Source organism: Indicator indicator, chromosome 3 (genome assembly GCF_027791375.1).
Source record: "Indicator indicator isolate 239-I01 chromosome 3, UM_Iind_1.1, whole genome shotgun sequence".
Lineage (NCBI taxonomy): Eukaryota > Metazoa > Chordata > Aves > Piciformes > Indicatoridae > Indicator > Indicator indicator.
In genome coordinates, this window is record NC_072012.1 from 17,073,471 (window position 1) to 17,090,753 (window position 17,283).

At 41.6% G+C, this 17,283-nt stretch overlaps 1 protein-coding gene across 1 annotated transcript in view; it reads left to right on the plus strand.

Moving 5' to 3' along the window:
• The window catches only part of CAMK1D (calcium/calmodulin dependent protein kinase ID), a 218,190-nt gene that overhangs the window by 173,822 nt on the left and 27,085 nt on the right, over nt 1–17,283 (plus strand). The window contains exons 4-5 of the mRNA XM_054399522.1: nt 5,530–5,668; nt 11,183–11,309. Of these exons, the coding sequence (XP_054255497.1) occupies nt 5,530–5,668; nt 11,183–11,309 (266 nt within the window). The remainder of the gene's footprint in view (nt 1–5,529; nt 5,669–11,182; nt 11,310–17,283) is intronic.

Genomic DNA, 17,283 nt, shown 5'->3' on the forward strand with positions numbered 1-17,283 from the left:
GGGGATGCAGGGGTGAATGAATGAGAGGATTTCTCTGTACACACAGATGGTACCAGCAAGAGAACAAAAAGTTAATATGAATACATTAGTATTGATATATAACTAACATATTTTTAATTTCAGCATTTAGTTGTTCTGTTATTCATATATTGTCTTACCTGAAGGCTAACATATGTAAGGATGTCCCCTGCCAGCCAGCCCTGCTGTGGGGGTGGTCTGGCAGGTACCTAGTAAGGTGACCTGCAATATGTGAGTGCAGGTTTCACACTGCTGGCAAAACCATCAGAAGTCCAGAGAGATTGGCTCTTGGTTTGTGTTTATGAGTTAGAGCCTTAAATTACAAGGGAGTTTTTGTTTGGTGCTCATCTTCAATCAAAGCATTTCTTTGAAACTTTGCATGTTCTGCTTTCCTAGTGATATTGCAAAGGAATTGGATGCTTCAGAAAAAGATTGATGACATCCTTTCTCCTTACCTGCAATAGGGGTTGCTTTCTTCTTGTCAGTTTGGCTCTCTTCAGATGAACTTGATGATGAAATGAGTTAAAGTGTGATACCAATGGTGATTTTTTTCCTCAACTCTCTCCTTTTCTTCTAATAAGGATTGTGACAGTCCTTTTCTGCTGTCTGTGCAGGGTGTTCAGCCAACAGGCTGCACACACAGAGCCCAAAAAAGAGGTAGCTCATCCCCCTACACAAAACCATTGGCATTTTCAAAGTTTTTTGAAACCTATGCTAAACTTAGACACAAGTGTGGCAGCCTGTGCTGGAGATTTGGATCTACATTAAACACCAAAATAGGAAGAAACAAGAGGAAAAATCCCCAAATCCAGCCAGGAAAATAAAATATTGAAAACATAACAATGAACACAGATTATGTTTTTAACATCTGTCTCATTTTCCTTGTTCATCTTCATTAGAACTGGGCAAACTTTCTATAGCTGACCCCAGACCGAGGGACTGTAGGAGCTTATTGCAAACTCCAGCATCAGGCTAGATGCTCTGACAGACTTCCATCATTTACATGACTGATTTATGAAGTCTCCTTATTGAAACACTAGATCTGGAAGCATTTACCTCAGGAAACTCTGGAACAAGAGTGAAGTCTGAGTCTCCCCAGCAGAATTACAGCTAATAGCTCTTTTTTTTTCATATGGTCAAGCTAGATCTACTCTGCAAACTATGTTTTAAAGGCAATGTATCCTTCTTGTGTCAGAAATAGTGTGGCCAGCAGGACCTGGGAAGTGATCATCCCCCTCTACTTGACACTGGGCCCTTCGCTGCAAGAAAAACATTGAGGTGCTGGAGCATTACCAAAGAAGGGAAACAAGGGTGGTGAAGGGTCTAGAGAGCCTGTCTTATGAGGAGGGCTGAGGGAACTGGGGTTGTTTAGCCTGGAGAAAAGGAGGCTCAGGGATGACCTCATTGCTCTCTACAAATACCTGAAAGGAGATTGTAGGGAGTTTGGGGTCAGTCTTTTTTGCCAAGTAACAAGTGACAGGACAAGAGGAAATAGCCTCAGGTTGCACCAGGGGAGATGTAGATTGCACATTAGGACACATATCTTCACCAAATGGGTTTTCAAGCACTGGAATAGGCTGCCCATGGAACTGGTTGTATCACTGTCCCTGTAGATATTTAAAAAACATGTAGATGTGGCTCTTAAGGACATACTCTAGTGATGTGCTTGGTAGTGCTGGTTTAATAGTTGGTCTTGATGATGTTAAAGGCTTTTTCCAACCTGTATTTATAACTGTAATTCTTAGTGGGGTAGGGCTTGTGGAAAAGAACTTTTATATATGTCCTGAGTGTTCCATTGGGTCAAGACTGAGAGTTTCTGTCTTTATTTTTTCAGTGAGAAATGGAAGTAATGTTATTCTGGACTTTTTCATGTGGGTGGTTAGTGATGTGTACTAAAGGCACATAACCTCAGGTAAAAAATGTAATAGAAATGAAAAGTATTCATATTTATGGATGAGTTTGGTTTATTTTTCATTCTAGACTAAATGAATCTTCTGGACGTTATTTTGAAGTTGTTTCCTGTATTTTTGGGTTGAGGCAGGCCATATGCTGGGATGACATATGTGATATGGACAGCCAGTTCAGCTCTTTCTCCACATGCTGGACTTTCACAGTGCTGCTTGTTGAACCAGGGAAAAGCCACTGTACAGTGGCTGAGGAAGGAACAAGGGATGGAGCTGCACACATTCCCAATAGACATCCATGCTTTGCTGATTTTTGCCCAGCTGAGTCCCCAGAGAGGCCCAATGCTACAATGTGACACCTGAGCTGTTTCCAGGGTTAAATGCTCTTCAAGTAATTGCACTTGGCTACTCCTCCTTTGACTTTTTCTTTGCTGGGAACCAAGATTGAAATCAGCAGGGGAAAAAGGTTTCTTGTGCTATTGTTTGGGACAGTGTGTCCGGCTCCAGGAGCCAGTGCCAGCTGCACAACAGGAACAGCTCTCTTTCAGTAATGAGAAATCCCTCCTGCCCTCTCTTTCTAGTCAGAAAACTTTGTCTTAAATTTCTTTAAGACAAAGACATGGTTTTACTGCCTGCAGTTTCAACTCTTGTCTCCTGTGTACTTCTCAGAATTGCCATAGAGAGGACAAAGGTTACACTGCCACTAAAAAATAAAAAATAAATTTAAAACAAACAAACAAAAAAAATCCCTCAAATCCCAGAATAATAAATCCTGGGGCAAACAAATTTGAGCAGTGCTTTGTGAGTGCCCATTTCTGCTCAGAGTAGGATGCCAAGTTTAGGGGACTGGGATCAAGACCAGATTTAGACAAACAGGCCACATCTCCACAGTGAGTTTAGCTGCCCTTGCTGGTTTGCTCCTGGAGCAGCATTGACTTATTGAAGTATTGGGCCCATACAGGGAGCAGCATCCCCAGTGGACATATGGACATAAGCTCCATGTGGAAAGTAGCCATAGTCTTGGGTGCTGAGTTGCAGAGCATCCCTGGGAGGTAAATGCCAGCCATGACTCTTGCCCACAGCAGGGAGTCCCTATAGGTGAGTGCAAACATGTAAGGCCACTTCCAGGTCCCATAACACCATCACGACATGAATAAATAGGAGCGTGGCTCCCTTGATTCTCAGGGTGTACCTGGGATGCTGTTGGCACTGAATAATCAAGTGGCTGCAAACTTACCAGCTGCTCTTCCCGCGTCCTTGGATTAAGATCTGGTTTGCAAAGCATCATTGAAGAGGCTGCAAATATTTTCCATGTGTTGAAATATAATTATAAACAGATTGAGTCTGGGTACAGTAGATCTACTGGACTAAATCTGACTAAGAAAAGCTTTTGATTAAAGAATGAGGCTTAAGGGGGATAGGGAATGAACTGGCATGGAAGGAAATTTTGTCATTTTAATACAAAAGTCTTTGTGGAAGTACACTGTCTGCAAATGCAGCAAAGTGTGTGATGTAATTCAGTATCTGCTAAAGGAGTCCATCTCTTGAATATAACCAAAGTAACTGTATGAAATTGCAGAACAGCATTTTCATGGAGAAATCTGCTGTCTTCAGCCATCTTAATTACTGTGTGGGCTCAATTTTCAGGCCAATCAATCCATGGGAAACAAAAAGGCTGTAGAGGAAGTATAAAAAGACAGCTAATAGGAGCCAGATTCAATAAAATCATGTTTGCTTCCAGTGAAAAGGGAGGCAGAGGTGTGCCTGTCCTCCCTTGGCAAGGCATGCAATGTGTTGGGCAGAGTGTAAGGTTGAGAGGCGCTTGGAGTAACGCTCTGTGTATATGTACATATGTATATAAATATATACATACATACACACACCCCCCTATGTGGATATGAGAAGTACAACTCTTATTGTGACAATCTAGGAAAGAAAGGGTTTTAATTCAAGTTTTCGTGTGCAATATTCAGGGTGGCACTGCAGAGCAGGTTGTTTGTGATGGTGCTTCTGCCACTTCATGCCTCCTTCCTTGCTGTGCTCTAAGTCACAGGCTCTCCAAATCAGTGCAGTATCAGGGACTTTTCCCTGCCCCACTGTCAAGCCAGCACTGCTGCTCCAGCAAGCTCCTGGTATGGGCAGTGGTCTCTCAGGTGAACTTCAGACCCTGGGTAAACTTCACCTTTGCTGCAGAATTTCAGTTTAATGTCAATATTTTAGCAAGGTATTTGATTTGTTTGCCTAGCACTTAATAGGAGCATGGTCTGGTTGTTTGGTTGTTTTGGGGTTTTTTTTGTTCCAAGGTTGATTTCATTTACAAAGTCAAATATGTATGTTTTTAGCAGTAGCCTTCTCTCCCATTCAGGCTCCAAACTTCCCTAGCAAATGATTTCATGGCATTATTCAAGCAGATTATTTCTTGGAGTGGCTGAATTACCTAGTATTCATATAATGGCAAGCTCCCTGCCCATATATATTTAATGACTCTAATAATTTATTATTTTCTTTTTATTAGGTTTGTTTTTAAAGAAAGTTTTACTGTGCTGTTTATGATACATTAAGTGGTGCAACTTGCTGAAAAAACACATCACATACATTTTATTTTTCAATAGGTTTTGCTTGTTAAAATGGAAATCTTTTCTTTACCCTAGCAGGCCAAGTTTTGCTCATAGTTTTATTATTTTAATTACTCAGCCATTTCTTTCCTCTTTTGTTTCCCTATGTGCTGCTCCAGGGAGTTTTTATGTGTCCATTCTTTATTTAAAATTGGGTTGAGAACATGTTATTTCTAGCAGGGCAGAGGAAAAGTGTAATATAGAAAACATTAAATAGTGAGATGTCAAGATTTTATTTTCTTTCCTCTTTGAGTTGTGGATTCTTTTCCCCATCTGTGTCATCTGGTGATTAATTGCACTGATAATCTACACTGCCTCATCAATAACTGTCTGCTACCAGTGCTGGGCAGAGGCCGTGCTCTGCCTAAAGGGTTTGTGGCTGCTGATAAATGAATGTGCAAGTACAGGGTGGGACCTCTGAGAGCATTTAAAGTTGCCAGAGGCACAGAGTCCTCCAATAAACTAATACTCTATAAGTACTGGCAGCAACTATTGTATGCATTTCACTTGCCAATGCAGAAAGAAGAATGGGACCATTCCTCCATGGTGAAACCCATGCCTTCACTGGTGGAGTGAAAACTGAACCGTAGGGGATCACACTAGTAGGGAGCCAGTGAGGTGGGCCAGCACCAGCAAGAAGGGAGACCAAATTCACCTATACAAAGCTCCCTACAGAGAGCATGGAAACGTGTCTTCTCCCCTGACTCTTCCTGGAGTACAGTTGTGATTTCCCTCTGAAAGTTCCAGTGAGTCTTTGACCACTCTCCGATGTGTGATGGATTTTATTTTCCATTATAGGATGACCAGCCCTTGGAGTATGGAAAAGTCAAAGCCAAATGCTTGCTGGGACAGTGGGAGAGCCACCAGAGCTCCAGGTGGATGTGTGCTTGTACCACCTGTAGCTAGTGCGTGGCCTTGATCATCATTTAAGAAGACAGAAATCACATTTCCAAGCGTATTCTCACATTTCTGCATCATGTCCTGTTTTCTAGAGTGTCTGGGGGAGAGCTTTTTGACCGCATTGTTGAGAAAGGGTTCTACACCGAGAAGGACGCCAGCACCCTGATCCGGCAGGTCCTGGATGCTGTCTACTACCTGCACCGAATGGGAATCGTGCACAGGGACCTCAAGGTATGACTGTGGCATGACTTGATCCTCCAGGCAGTGTTAATTAGGGTTGCGTAATTATAAGTCTAACAAATTAATTCCAGCCTCAACTGGGGTTGGCTGTTTCAGAAAGGTTTTACCGTAAGAGGGATGCTCTGAAGGCTCCATATCCTACCATTGTAGTTGGTTTTAACAAGGACTTTGCAATCAGTGCTGTTACAGGGGGAGTTTTGCACATATGATGTGGAGAAATAGTCATTCACTAAGATCCAAAATGTTCCATTAGGGCAGGAAACTCATCTCAGCTGGGATGCGTTTACTGCTGTAAAGTATCTTGCTGACTTGCTGTGCTACATTTGCTTAATAATAATTACTAACAATAAATAGTGTGAGAGAGTCGAATGATGTTTTTGGAGACACTGTTAACAGCAAGGATTCTTCTAAGGAACAATGTGTGCCAATGTGATTTTCAGATAATTTTTCTTTCAGCTGTAAAGTGTTGTCACATCAAAAACTCTCAGCACAAGGCGAAAAAACCCAAACCCAAACATTATTACTGTCTTGTTTCCTTCCAATGTCTTAAACTAGGATAAACAGAAAGGCCTGAATTTCGTAACACACAGCTAAACCTCCCCATCTTTAGTGTCTTCAATAATAAATTATCAGAAGACATTAGAAAAAGATAGAAATGTCAAAAATGCCACTGTGGGTTCCCTTCATGGGCTAGTTGATTCTACCAAAGCTTACTGCAGGAATGAAGAATTCAGTGAATTGCTTAACACCTCTGGTTATGTTTTAGAGGCATGCTCCAAACAGGAGTTTCCTTGGGTGTTGATGCTGTGGCCTTGAATTGTCACCATATGAAAGGAGTGGAATTTGACTAAATGAGTCATGTTGTGTAAAGGTTTAATGAACATTTATACAGTCAAAACCCACAAAGTTGGGTTGGGTGGTTTTGTTTGTTTATTTGTTTGTTTTCTTAAATACATTTGTTTGCTTGTTTTTTCTTAAATACTTTTTTTTTCCAAAACGTTTTAAAATTACTAGCATTGTTAATACAGTTTAATGCTTCAAATTTTGACAGCTGCTCTTAGTGAAGATTGTAGTGCTATGAATGGGGCCTCACTATTATGCCTTAAGATGGATGAAAAATTATGGTGATGACAAATACTTTTGTTTACTTTTTATCTGCTGATGTGAAATATTATGTGGTATACATTAAGACATGACAGGCTTGTTGCCAAAACACAATGCAGTGGGGCCAAATTGAAGCCCATTATTGGTGTAATCACCAGCACCAGAATTGTTGAAGATGGAGCAGTGCCCAGAAGAGGCAGGCATGGCCTTTTTTTGTGAGATACTCAATGCAGCTGTTTCTTTCTGCAATTCTTTGACTCCAGATGTGAGGTTCTTTTAGCTGTGTGGGGGCCGTTCTGTAGGGTTGCAAGCTCTTCCGCACCTTCCTGCGGCAAGGGACTTGCTGCAGTCCTGTTCACCTCTGCCAGAAGGGAACATCCTATTATCTTTACTTCGAGAGACAGAGTTGAATAATAGAAAGTAGAAATGTTTGTTGGGGTTTTTTAAAGTACTGATCTAACACATTTTTAAGGCAAAACCTTGAATCCATTGAAGGAAAATATACACTGATGTCCACACACAATATTTCCTCCTCCATGTTGTAAAGTTTAGTCCTAACAGTCCCAAAGAATGGATTTTCTCTAATGGGGCACTGGTTAGTCCTCCATCTCCTACAGTCTTTATGTTTTGCCTTCAGTTCACCTTTATTTCCTCCTCTTATGCTGCAGTGTGTAGAAATATTCTCATATTTATTCAAGTTCCATCACATTTCAGTATGGAAGCATTGGTTAGTATTTTAACGTCACCAACCTCTCCCAAGTTCAATTTGTAGAAAATAACTTCAGGCTTCTTTCTGCCACCAGTGGGTTTGGAGGGAGGTCTGAGCCCTCTTAATAGAGATACCCCATTGTACAAGCTCTCTTTAAAGGAAGGCTGTAGTGCTCACTTCAGTCTTATTAAAAAGCCCACGTTTTATGAGGTGAAATCTGGTAATTGGGAAGCAAATTCATGTACAAATTACTTTTGGAGTTTATGTAAGGACATGCTGAATTTAGATCAAACCAATCTTCCCCAGTGGCATTTTTTTCTCTTTCTTTGTTTGCAAGTCTTTGTCAGTACCATATCAATTGTTAAAATGACTCATAAAATATGGTATATAAGGAACACCTGCTGTGAATTTCCATTACCGTAAACATACCATGGTGGTGAAAACAGGGATATAATAAGAATTTTTATGACCTCAAAACATCAACATAAGATTAAATTTCAAATTGTGATCCCCAGAAAGAAACTTGGGGAAAGAATCCACTCTATAAAGATACAACCCTTGAAATGTCCATAACAATTATTTATTGTAATTATGTGTTATTCATATACCAAAACAGTACTTGCTGTAGTTGAGAAAAGTAGATCTGGACTCCAACTCTCTAATCTAAGTAACACAGTAGCAGATAACAAGAGGAGATGGCAGTGGATGAAGTCCAGGGAAGTCAAGGACTGAAAGGCTTGAGCAGCTTCACTTCATACAGAGTCACCTCATTAACACTCTTTGAATTAACCAGTTTGAAGAACCAGAATTCTTTTAAATGAATTTTAGAGAAGTTTAAATTTTAAATGGGTGGGGTTTTGGCCTTACTAAATATAAGTGGGAGCCTGAGGTGAGTCAGCAGAAATCATTAGGAAATAATTGTCTTTCCCTTAATACCAGCTCTAGCAAGCCCTCAGAAGTGCACTAGTAAAAATCAGGACACACATGCTGCCTGAAAACAATGCCAGCATTATAATGGGCAGTTAGAGCACTGGACTTATGAAGTATCATGAGAAAGAAACATAGAATCAGAGAATCAATTAGGCTGGAAAGGACCTTTAAAATCATCAAGTCCAACCATTAACCTAACACTACCAAGCGTCCATGTCCCTCAGCACCACATCTGCTTATCTTTCAAATAACTCCAGGGATGTTGATAGAACCACTTCCTTGTTGCAGTGCCTGACAACCCTTTTGGTGAAGAAATTTTACCTTATGCCAAGATCAAACCTCCCCTTGTGCAACATGAGGCTGTTTCCTCTTGGCCTGTCACTCACTACTTGGGAGAACAGGCCAACACCTACCTTGCTACAAGCTCCTTTCAGGTTTTTGCAGAGGGAAGTGAGGTCTCCTGTGAGCCTCCTTTTCTGCAGGCTGAACCCCAATTCCCTCAGCTGCTCCTCTAGGACCTGTGCTCTAGACCCTTCACTGGCTCTGTTGCCTTTCTCTAGACCTGCTGCAACACCTTGATGTCTTTCTTGTAGTGAGGAGCTCAAAACTCATCACCATGTTTGAGGTGCAGCCTCAGCAGTAACAAGTACAGGGGTACAGTCACTTCCCTGGTCCTGCTGGCCACACTATTCCTGATACTGAACAGGATGTTCTTGGCCTTTTTGGCCACCTAAGTACATTGCTGGCTCATATTCAGCTGGCTGACCACAAATGCCCCCAGGTCCTTTTTCACCAGGAAGGTTTCAAGCCACTCTGCCCCAGGCCTGTAGTGTTGCATGGGGTTGGTGTGACTGAAATCCAGGACCCAGCACTTGGTCCTGTTGAATCTCATACAGCTGGCCTCAGCCTATCAGTCCAGCTTGTCCAGGTCCCTCAATAGAGCCTTCCTACCCTAAAGCAGATTAACACTTCCTCCCAACTTGGTGTCATCTGCATACTTACTGAGGAGGTATTCAATCCCCTGGTCCAGATCATTGATAAAAGTTATTCAAGAGAACTGGCCTCAGTACTGAGCCCTGGGGAGCACCACTTATCACTGACCACCAACTGGATCTAACTCCATTCACCACCACTCTTTGGGCACAGGCATCCAGCCAATCTTTACCCAGCAAAGCATATACTAGAATGCTAGAGTCCTAGAATGCACTGGGTTGGAAGGGACCTTTAAAGGTCATCTAGTCCAACCCTTCTGCAGTAAGCAGGGACATCCCCAGCTAGATCAGGTCATATGCCTGTCTAAGACACCCATCCAAGCTAGGAGCAGCCAGTTTCTCCAGGAGGATTCTGTGGGACATGGTGTCAAAGGCTTTACTAAAGTACAGATAGACTACATCTGCAACCTTCCCTTCATACACTGAGTCATAGAAGGAGATCTGGTTAGTCAAGCAGGACCTGCCTTTCGTAAACCCGTGCTGGACAATACATAAATGGTACAACTTTGTAGGTATTTTTGTGGACAGAATTGTCTCTCTTTTTGTCTCAGTCACAGCTGGTTCACAGCTGTGGATGCAGCTTGTAAATCCTCTCATGGCCATTGTGTCCCATGGATAAAGACATCACCACATGACTTCACACTGGGGACAGAAAGCCAGAAAATGCTTTAAACTCAGCTTGAGGATAAAACAGAAACCTCAGAATTGGGTGGAGCTCATGTCATCCCCCTGGTGTTTCTTAATCCCCACTTTCCCCAGAACAGGAGGTTCCAGAATGGAGTAGATGCCAGCACTGCTCCAGGGCAATTGCTCTTTCTTACAAGTCCAAGCTTGGATGTATCCCAAGGAGTTTGATGATGTTGTGTGGAGCACACAGCAGGCTGATAGACAAAATGTGTTGCATATGCATGGGCATTTGTACCAGGTTCTGGACACTTTTATAGATGAAGACCACAAGGTCCAGGCGGTGCAATGGCCTCCCATTACCCATGACTGTCAGCATGCTGGCCAGATGCTGGAACTTTTTGTGAGCCCAGTTATTAAGTAGGAGAATAAGTGTATTCTCACAGCACTTAGCAAGAGATTTGCTGTATAGCCTCAGCACATTCAAAACATATGGATGGAGGACTCTGCTGTAGCAGATGGAGTTTGCTGGGCTTTCCAACTCTCCTGATGTTGGCATAAAGTCACTAGGCTTTGGGGAGTGGCTCTTGTTTTCTCACAATGTAAACAAGTCATTGTGCTTAGTGCTGCAGCATTTTTTTTCCTAATCAGCTCTAGCTGAAACATCCTCCTGCAATTCTGTTCTCTCTCGTAACAGTTTATTTTCAGTGGAGAAGATAAAAAATTTCTCTAATGCCGATTGCTTTCCTCTTTCTAGATTCTTTATAAAACTTCTCCGTTACACTGCCTGGATTTACCGTATTTACTTGCCTTCAAATGAATCCTTCAGTTTTGTCACCCTGAAGTGGCAATATGCAGACACATCTCACAACTAAAGGATGAGCTATAGTTCTTACTTGCAGTGCCAAAGGAGAAAAGGAAAGTTACTCAAAGCTCAAGGTGTCAGCTTCTTCCAATAGTTGCCATACAGGAGTTTGGAGAGGATCTCCATATAGGTTGTAAGAGCAACTCATTGGGGTTTGGGGGAACAAAATTATTTAAGTCCATGATGCGACAAAGTATTGTATCAAATGCAACCCATCAAGTGAGAGAAGTTGTTACTGGACTTACATATTCGAAACTTATTTTGCTTATTCTCCTTTCTAGCCTGAGAACTTGCTTTACTACAGTCAGGATGAAGAGTCAAAAATCATGATCAGTGACTTTGGACTGTCAAAGATGGAGGGTAAAGGAGATGTGATGTCCACAGCCTGCGGGACTCCTGGCTATGTTGGTAAGAGATTTACTTGTACTGTCCACCCACTCTTCCCAGCTGCAATACAGGCACATAGTAAAAAGAGGACAAAGCTTGTTTTCCAGTACCACTACATAGTGCACGTGGGATTTTCCAGACGTTTGTTAGAAATAGAGATTTCAGAGGTTGGTGGTGCTTTGGTTTATGTGTTGTTCTGCTTTGGGGCCCCATCCTGCAATCCAGCTCAGGGTTTGTGGGATTCACTTTCATGATTTTAATCCTTTGCAAAATGAGTTTGCTCAAAGACACTGCCTGCAGCTAAACTAGGAACACGTGAAAAATATCCTCAAAAGCATTGATAGAAGCACCTGTAAAATGAGAAAGCTTTACCAAATGTAACACATATTACTTGAATCATAAAGGATAACGTTTTTCAGATTTCCCCTGACGGAAGACAGTAAAATGAGCTAACTACATTTATTCAGACATGTTCAGTAATCTTCTGTTACAACCTTGTTAAGTCACTGACTGCTAGATGTCAGTATGCAAAAGCTCTTCAGAGATCCTCGAGCCTTCCTGGACAGTGTCAAATTGTTTCCTGTCATTTATTCTATGCTCTTCAGTCCGTCAAGTAGTGATTGTACCAGGCTACCCATTAACAGTGTGTTTATCAGCATCCTTATTAAAAAAAAGTCAAAGTGACTGAATATGAGATTATACGGCAGGTCCTGACAGGGTCTGTTTAAGCAAACACTATTTAAAAGGCTCACTTCATGCATGAGGTGGATTCAATAAACCTGTGCCTCCTACAATACCTAGTTAGCCAGCTGAGATGATAAAATTAATCTCTGGGGTATCCAGGAAATTCATGAAACTAAAATGACAGTGGCTTGCCCAGGGATAGATTTGTCTCAGTTTTTTCCAGGGAGAAGACCTGAGGTTTTCCAGCAGTCAGAGAGAGGCTCCTATTGCTTTGCAGCTGCCCCTTCACCTGTTTTCATTGCTTTCATGATATGAGAATTCAAATAGATGATGGGGTTATGACACAGTGATACACATTTGTCCCAGGAACACCTTTTTCTGGACATTATCTTCACACTGCACAATCACACTCTATCCTGATACATCAGGGAAATGAACAGATTTCTTTGCTTTCCAATGATTGTGAGTCATCAGCCCATCATTTCTTTATTTTAAGACATATGAGTCAGGATGCATCCTGAATAGCTGTCTTCTGTTATCACACCAGACTGGAAATCTTCTTCCAAAGCACTAACAGGAATTGAGCTGAGACAGCAATTTCCATAATTTTTGCTGTCAGCTCTTCTATCCTTAATTAACACTTTTTATTTTGTTCTGAAATGGGCACTGACTGGAATTAGTCTATGAGACACTAGGAAGCTCAGATGATGATTGCTGAAGCACTGATGAAAATGAGGGAGTTTGTCTCTGCTTGGGCACTGAGAAGATCTCATACAGCCTTTGTGTAGCCATTTACATAAGGAAACTTGCTGTTTTGGAGAGGAAGCTCTCCGAGTGTGACACAAATTGTAGTGCTTTGAGAGATGTTTGAGAGCACCCATTACTCGTGGTCTGGGCACTGATAGCTCCACGAGTGCCTCCAGGCCTGTTCTTACCTTACTGAACACAGGATTTGCTCATCACGGTTCAAGAGGTCACAGCCGTTTATTTCTGAAGTGCTGACAGGAGTTTTCCCCCCTCTTTCACACAGAAACCCTCTTTAAATATTTGTTCTTTCTCATTTATTTTTGCACAGGAGACAGCTCTTCTTTAGTGTTGCTTTTTTTTTTCAGTTGGTTTGTTATTTATTATAATTGGTTGCCCAGACAACATTTTCCAAGCACAGAGATTTTTTGTTGTCAGTCCCCACAAATGGTATACCTGACGGCTTCTGTGTGCATGGTCTGCAGTTTGTCCCCATCCAAAAGCTTTCATCCCTTCCAGCACCAGTACAATTTGTAGCACCTGCCTAATGCCCTCAAATAAAGGCAGAGTCACAGAATCATAGAATGGTTTGGGTTGGAACAGGCCTTAAAAATCGTCTAGCTCCAGCTGCCCCACCATGGGCAGGGACACCTTTCACTAGAGCAGTTTGCTCAAGGCCCTGTCCAATCTGACCTTGAACATCTTCAGAGAGGTTCTTCCTCAAAATAGCACAACATGAGTACTTGTCCTCATCTGGATTGGGGCATCACTCACAAAGCGTTTCCTGGTGCTTTTCTTTAAAGATTTGCAGAACATCCCATTTTCTGAGACTTTAAGAGGAATTAATTATTTTTGTCAGTTTAACCACTTAAATTGCTAGAAAAAAAAAGTCAGCCACATATCACACAACAAAGGCACCCAGGGCTCTGTTACAAAGTCATTAGCACCTGCTATTCTTTCTACTTCATCTCCAGAAATGGATCCATTCAAATCCTTCTATGCAAACTGCTGGTCAAGCTTCTGAGTTGGTAGCAGACCTGATCTCATTTCATGTTTGCTGCCCAAGTATTTGCAATTATGCAAACCCTCTTGTCGTGTCTGATTTCCCTGATTAAGATATACTTTCAATTTGTTATGTTTCAGTTTTTAACTCAACTTTTCTTAGTTTCATCTCCAAATGTTTCCCACTCTTTACTTGCAGGACATACTTAACTTGATGGAGACTCACTGAAATAGATACCAGCTGAACTACTAGTCCTTGCTTGCATCAGGCCAATTTGCTTGGCAAGTTGAACTATGTCTCTGCCCAGTTTAAAACTGGTCCTTTGGATCTTTCTATTTGTCCCACATTTATGGCAGCCTGGTGATTTATCAGTCTTACGGAGATCTGCAAAACCATCATCCTTTGTTCAAACGTCTCATTCCTTCTGGAACGCAGCTCGTGAGAAGCTGCATAAACCACAGAAAATAGCATTAGATTGAGTTCTCGTGAGACTGCAAAATCTTCTGGGAGTAGCACCATCATGGGAGTGAAGGAGAACTACTTCTAAGTATGAGGCTGATAAGATGAACAGACACCCTCATGATCTATACAGTTTCTTCAACAGGATTAAAGTATTAGGGCAATCCCCATCACTTGAGGTCTTTGCAAGAACATGGATTGCTGTTTATGGTATCCAGCAGCTGCATTTTTAGGGAGATTATTAGCATGGATGTGCTCACTGAAGGTAATGCCATAGTGCTCTTAAAGGTTTCCATTTGAAACAGGACTTTTAATTCTTTCTGTTATTAAAAGCAACACATGCCTAAACAAAAGAGCAGATCATCTGGGCCATGAAGCATATCTGCATGTACCTGCAGGTGAGATGAGGCCCTGGGATCATTACCCAGTGTTTTACCTGCCACATGTTGCTGGTAACAATGCTGATTTGGCCTGAAACACAGTTCCTGGATGTGGAAGAATGGTCCAGGTTTGCTTCATTGACTTCCTTGTCTCCAAATGATCATTGTATAGGATTTAAGCCCATAGTGATTCCCTGGGGAGGTTTGTTACTGGAAGCCTTTACTCAGCTGGCATTTCCCCAGCACAAGAAATGGGAATTTTGACTTTCCCCTTCTCCTTAACTGTTGTTTTGTGTCCTCAGCCATCTGTGTTGATCCCTTAATGCCATCAGGTCTTGGATTTTTTTCATTGCATTTCCTGCTTTTGCCTCTTGGCACTGATCTGCTGTGATACTTGAGAGCTCCTTTGACTTGTTTTTCAGCTCATTAAATATTTCTCTCTTCTCCAGGTATCAGAGACATGGTGCTTAGCTATATTCTCCTGTTCCTGTTGCATGTCTGCTCTTTGGAACAAAAACTAAAAGCAGCCATTTGGCCTTAAAATAACTACTTAAACCTCCTGCCTTTCTTCATAAAGTTTACCAAAGGGAAATTAATAGCCTCACATTTGCTTTGGTTTGATCCTGTGGTGTTCTTACCTGCTTCACAGCTACCACCTGCAGTAGCAACTGCCTGTTACCAGTGCTCTTCACTCCTTTAAACCATAGAGAAATGCCCCAGCAAAGCTTTGATATTTTAGGAGGAAGAATCTTTATATAGTTCACATCCCCTTGTCTCAGATTTGCTTTCTGTTATGTTAATGTGGCATATCTATATAATGTCAGGAGCTCACTAGAATCCCTAGTGCTCAGGAGCCATTTGTGTAAAATTTTCTTTGGGGGATATGAGATGTATAATGTTTACTCTTGAAAATGATGCAAACAGGAGCAGACAGTCAAAGGTAGAAGAGATAAGCAAACAAAGTATTAGGAATTTGGAAGCACTACAGATTTGGAAGACATCTAATCACCTCAAAACAGGGGGGAATTAACTCCTTTCTTCCACGTATTTTGTTACAAAATTCAGTCACAGGGAGGGAACAATAAAGGAAACTGAGTCTCACAAACCCTCTGTTGCACATTTTGAAAAAAAAAAAAAAAAAGATTTGGATGATCCAGGAAGAAAAAGCCAGACTAAGGGACACAAGTTGTTTGGGAAGGTTGTCTTGAGTGGCTTTGAGGAAAAACTGCTTTATACAAGAGAAATTTAAATTTTACAGATTGTCCCAGCTTCTTAGGTTAACTGGGAGGCACTGGCTGGCCAAATAGGATGAGTCCAGCACTTTATTGTTTTATCCCAAGTTCACCTTCAAATTCACCCCTGCCAAACTGACTAGCACCAAGCTGACACACAGACCCTGCAGATGCCTTTTAGACTTCTACAGATCTGTCCCCTGTTGTAATTAGCACATTTTAACCTTTGTGTTGATAGATTATGTGTGCCTATGCATGAGCATGCCTATGTCCTGGAAGGAGTCAGAAGCTTCTTGGGAATACCTAAGGCCAGGTTAGGAGCTCGTCATGTTAGGTACAATGGAAAGAAACCTCCTTTGCCATGTAGCGGACAGGTGTTGGAGTATTCACATGTTGCAACAGTGAGTTAGCATTAACAATATATTAACAGAACCATCACTTTAATTTTTTATAAATTCAGTAGGCCCAGTCTGCTGGATGACTTGAAGACTGGGTAACATTTACCCTGTGCTGCAGATAGGGACATATCCCAGTCTTCAAGAGTCTTCATAATCCAGCTGCCAGCTACATTTTTACCTAGCTCTATTTTTACCCACACTCCCCTGAATTTTCTTCCTTCTTACAATATGTTCCTAGTGTGGCTTGACACCTCCCGTCCTTCTGCTGCTTGTGGAAACACAACTTGGATGCTGTCATCATCACTGCCCATGGTGGAGAGAGGTTGGAGTAGATGATCTCTGGGGTCCCTTCCAACCTAAGCCATGGTTCTGTCTGCCTCATACACTGTCTTCCTTTCAATCTCTTCTATAAAATCTCATGCCCAAGCATCAGAAAATCTGTTCTGTTTCTCATTATTGCTTTCTGTTCCGTTTCTCATTATTGCTTTCTGTTCCTTTCTTTTCTGGCAGTTTTGACCTTAGTTTTGTTGACTTGTCTACCTCAAGAAGATGACTCTTCTTACCAGTACACCAAAGCATATGTGAGGCTCAAGTTTTAATACATTTATGTGCTTCACATTTTTTTTAACTGTTCTTCAAGCAACTCTTTGACATTGGTAAGACTCCTAGCAGAGGAAGACGTAACCCTAAAGAAATATTTTTGCTGGGACTTGCCCCTTCATGATTTTTTTACAACATTTGAACTCCAGAGTGTTCAGAGGAAATACTGTGCTTTTTAAAACCCAGTGTAGCAAGTCTGCTTCAGGAATACCCCAGTCAGTGATTTCGTGCATTACTGTGAACATTTTCTTTGGAAAAAAGCGCAAGAGCTTCTTTACATGAAAAAAAATCAGAGTCACAGGCTTTTAAAATTTAGGTTTAAGAATTTGCATTGAAAAGTCCCAACAAGGAAAACATAATACTCCAGGCTTTCAAAGAAAAAAACACACATTTTTAACTCTATCTGGTGTAAGAACTGGAGCACCACTCCTATGAGAGACGCTGAGAAAGTTGGGGTTGTTCAGCCTGGAGAACTCTCCAGAAAGCCCTTATTGT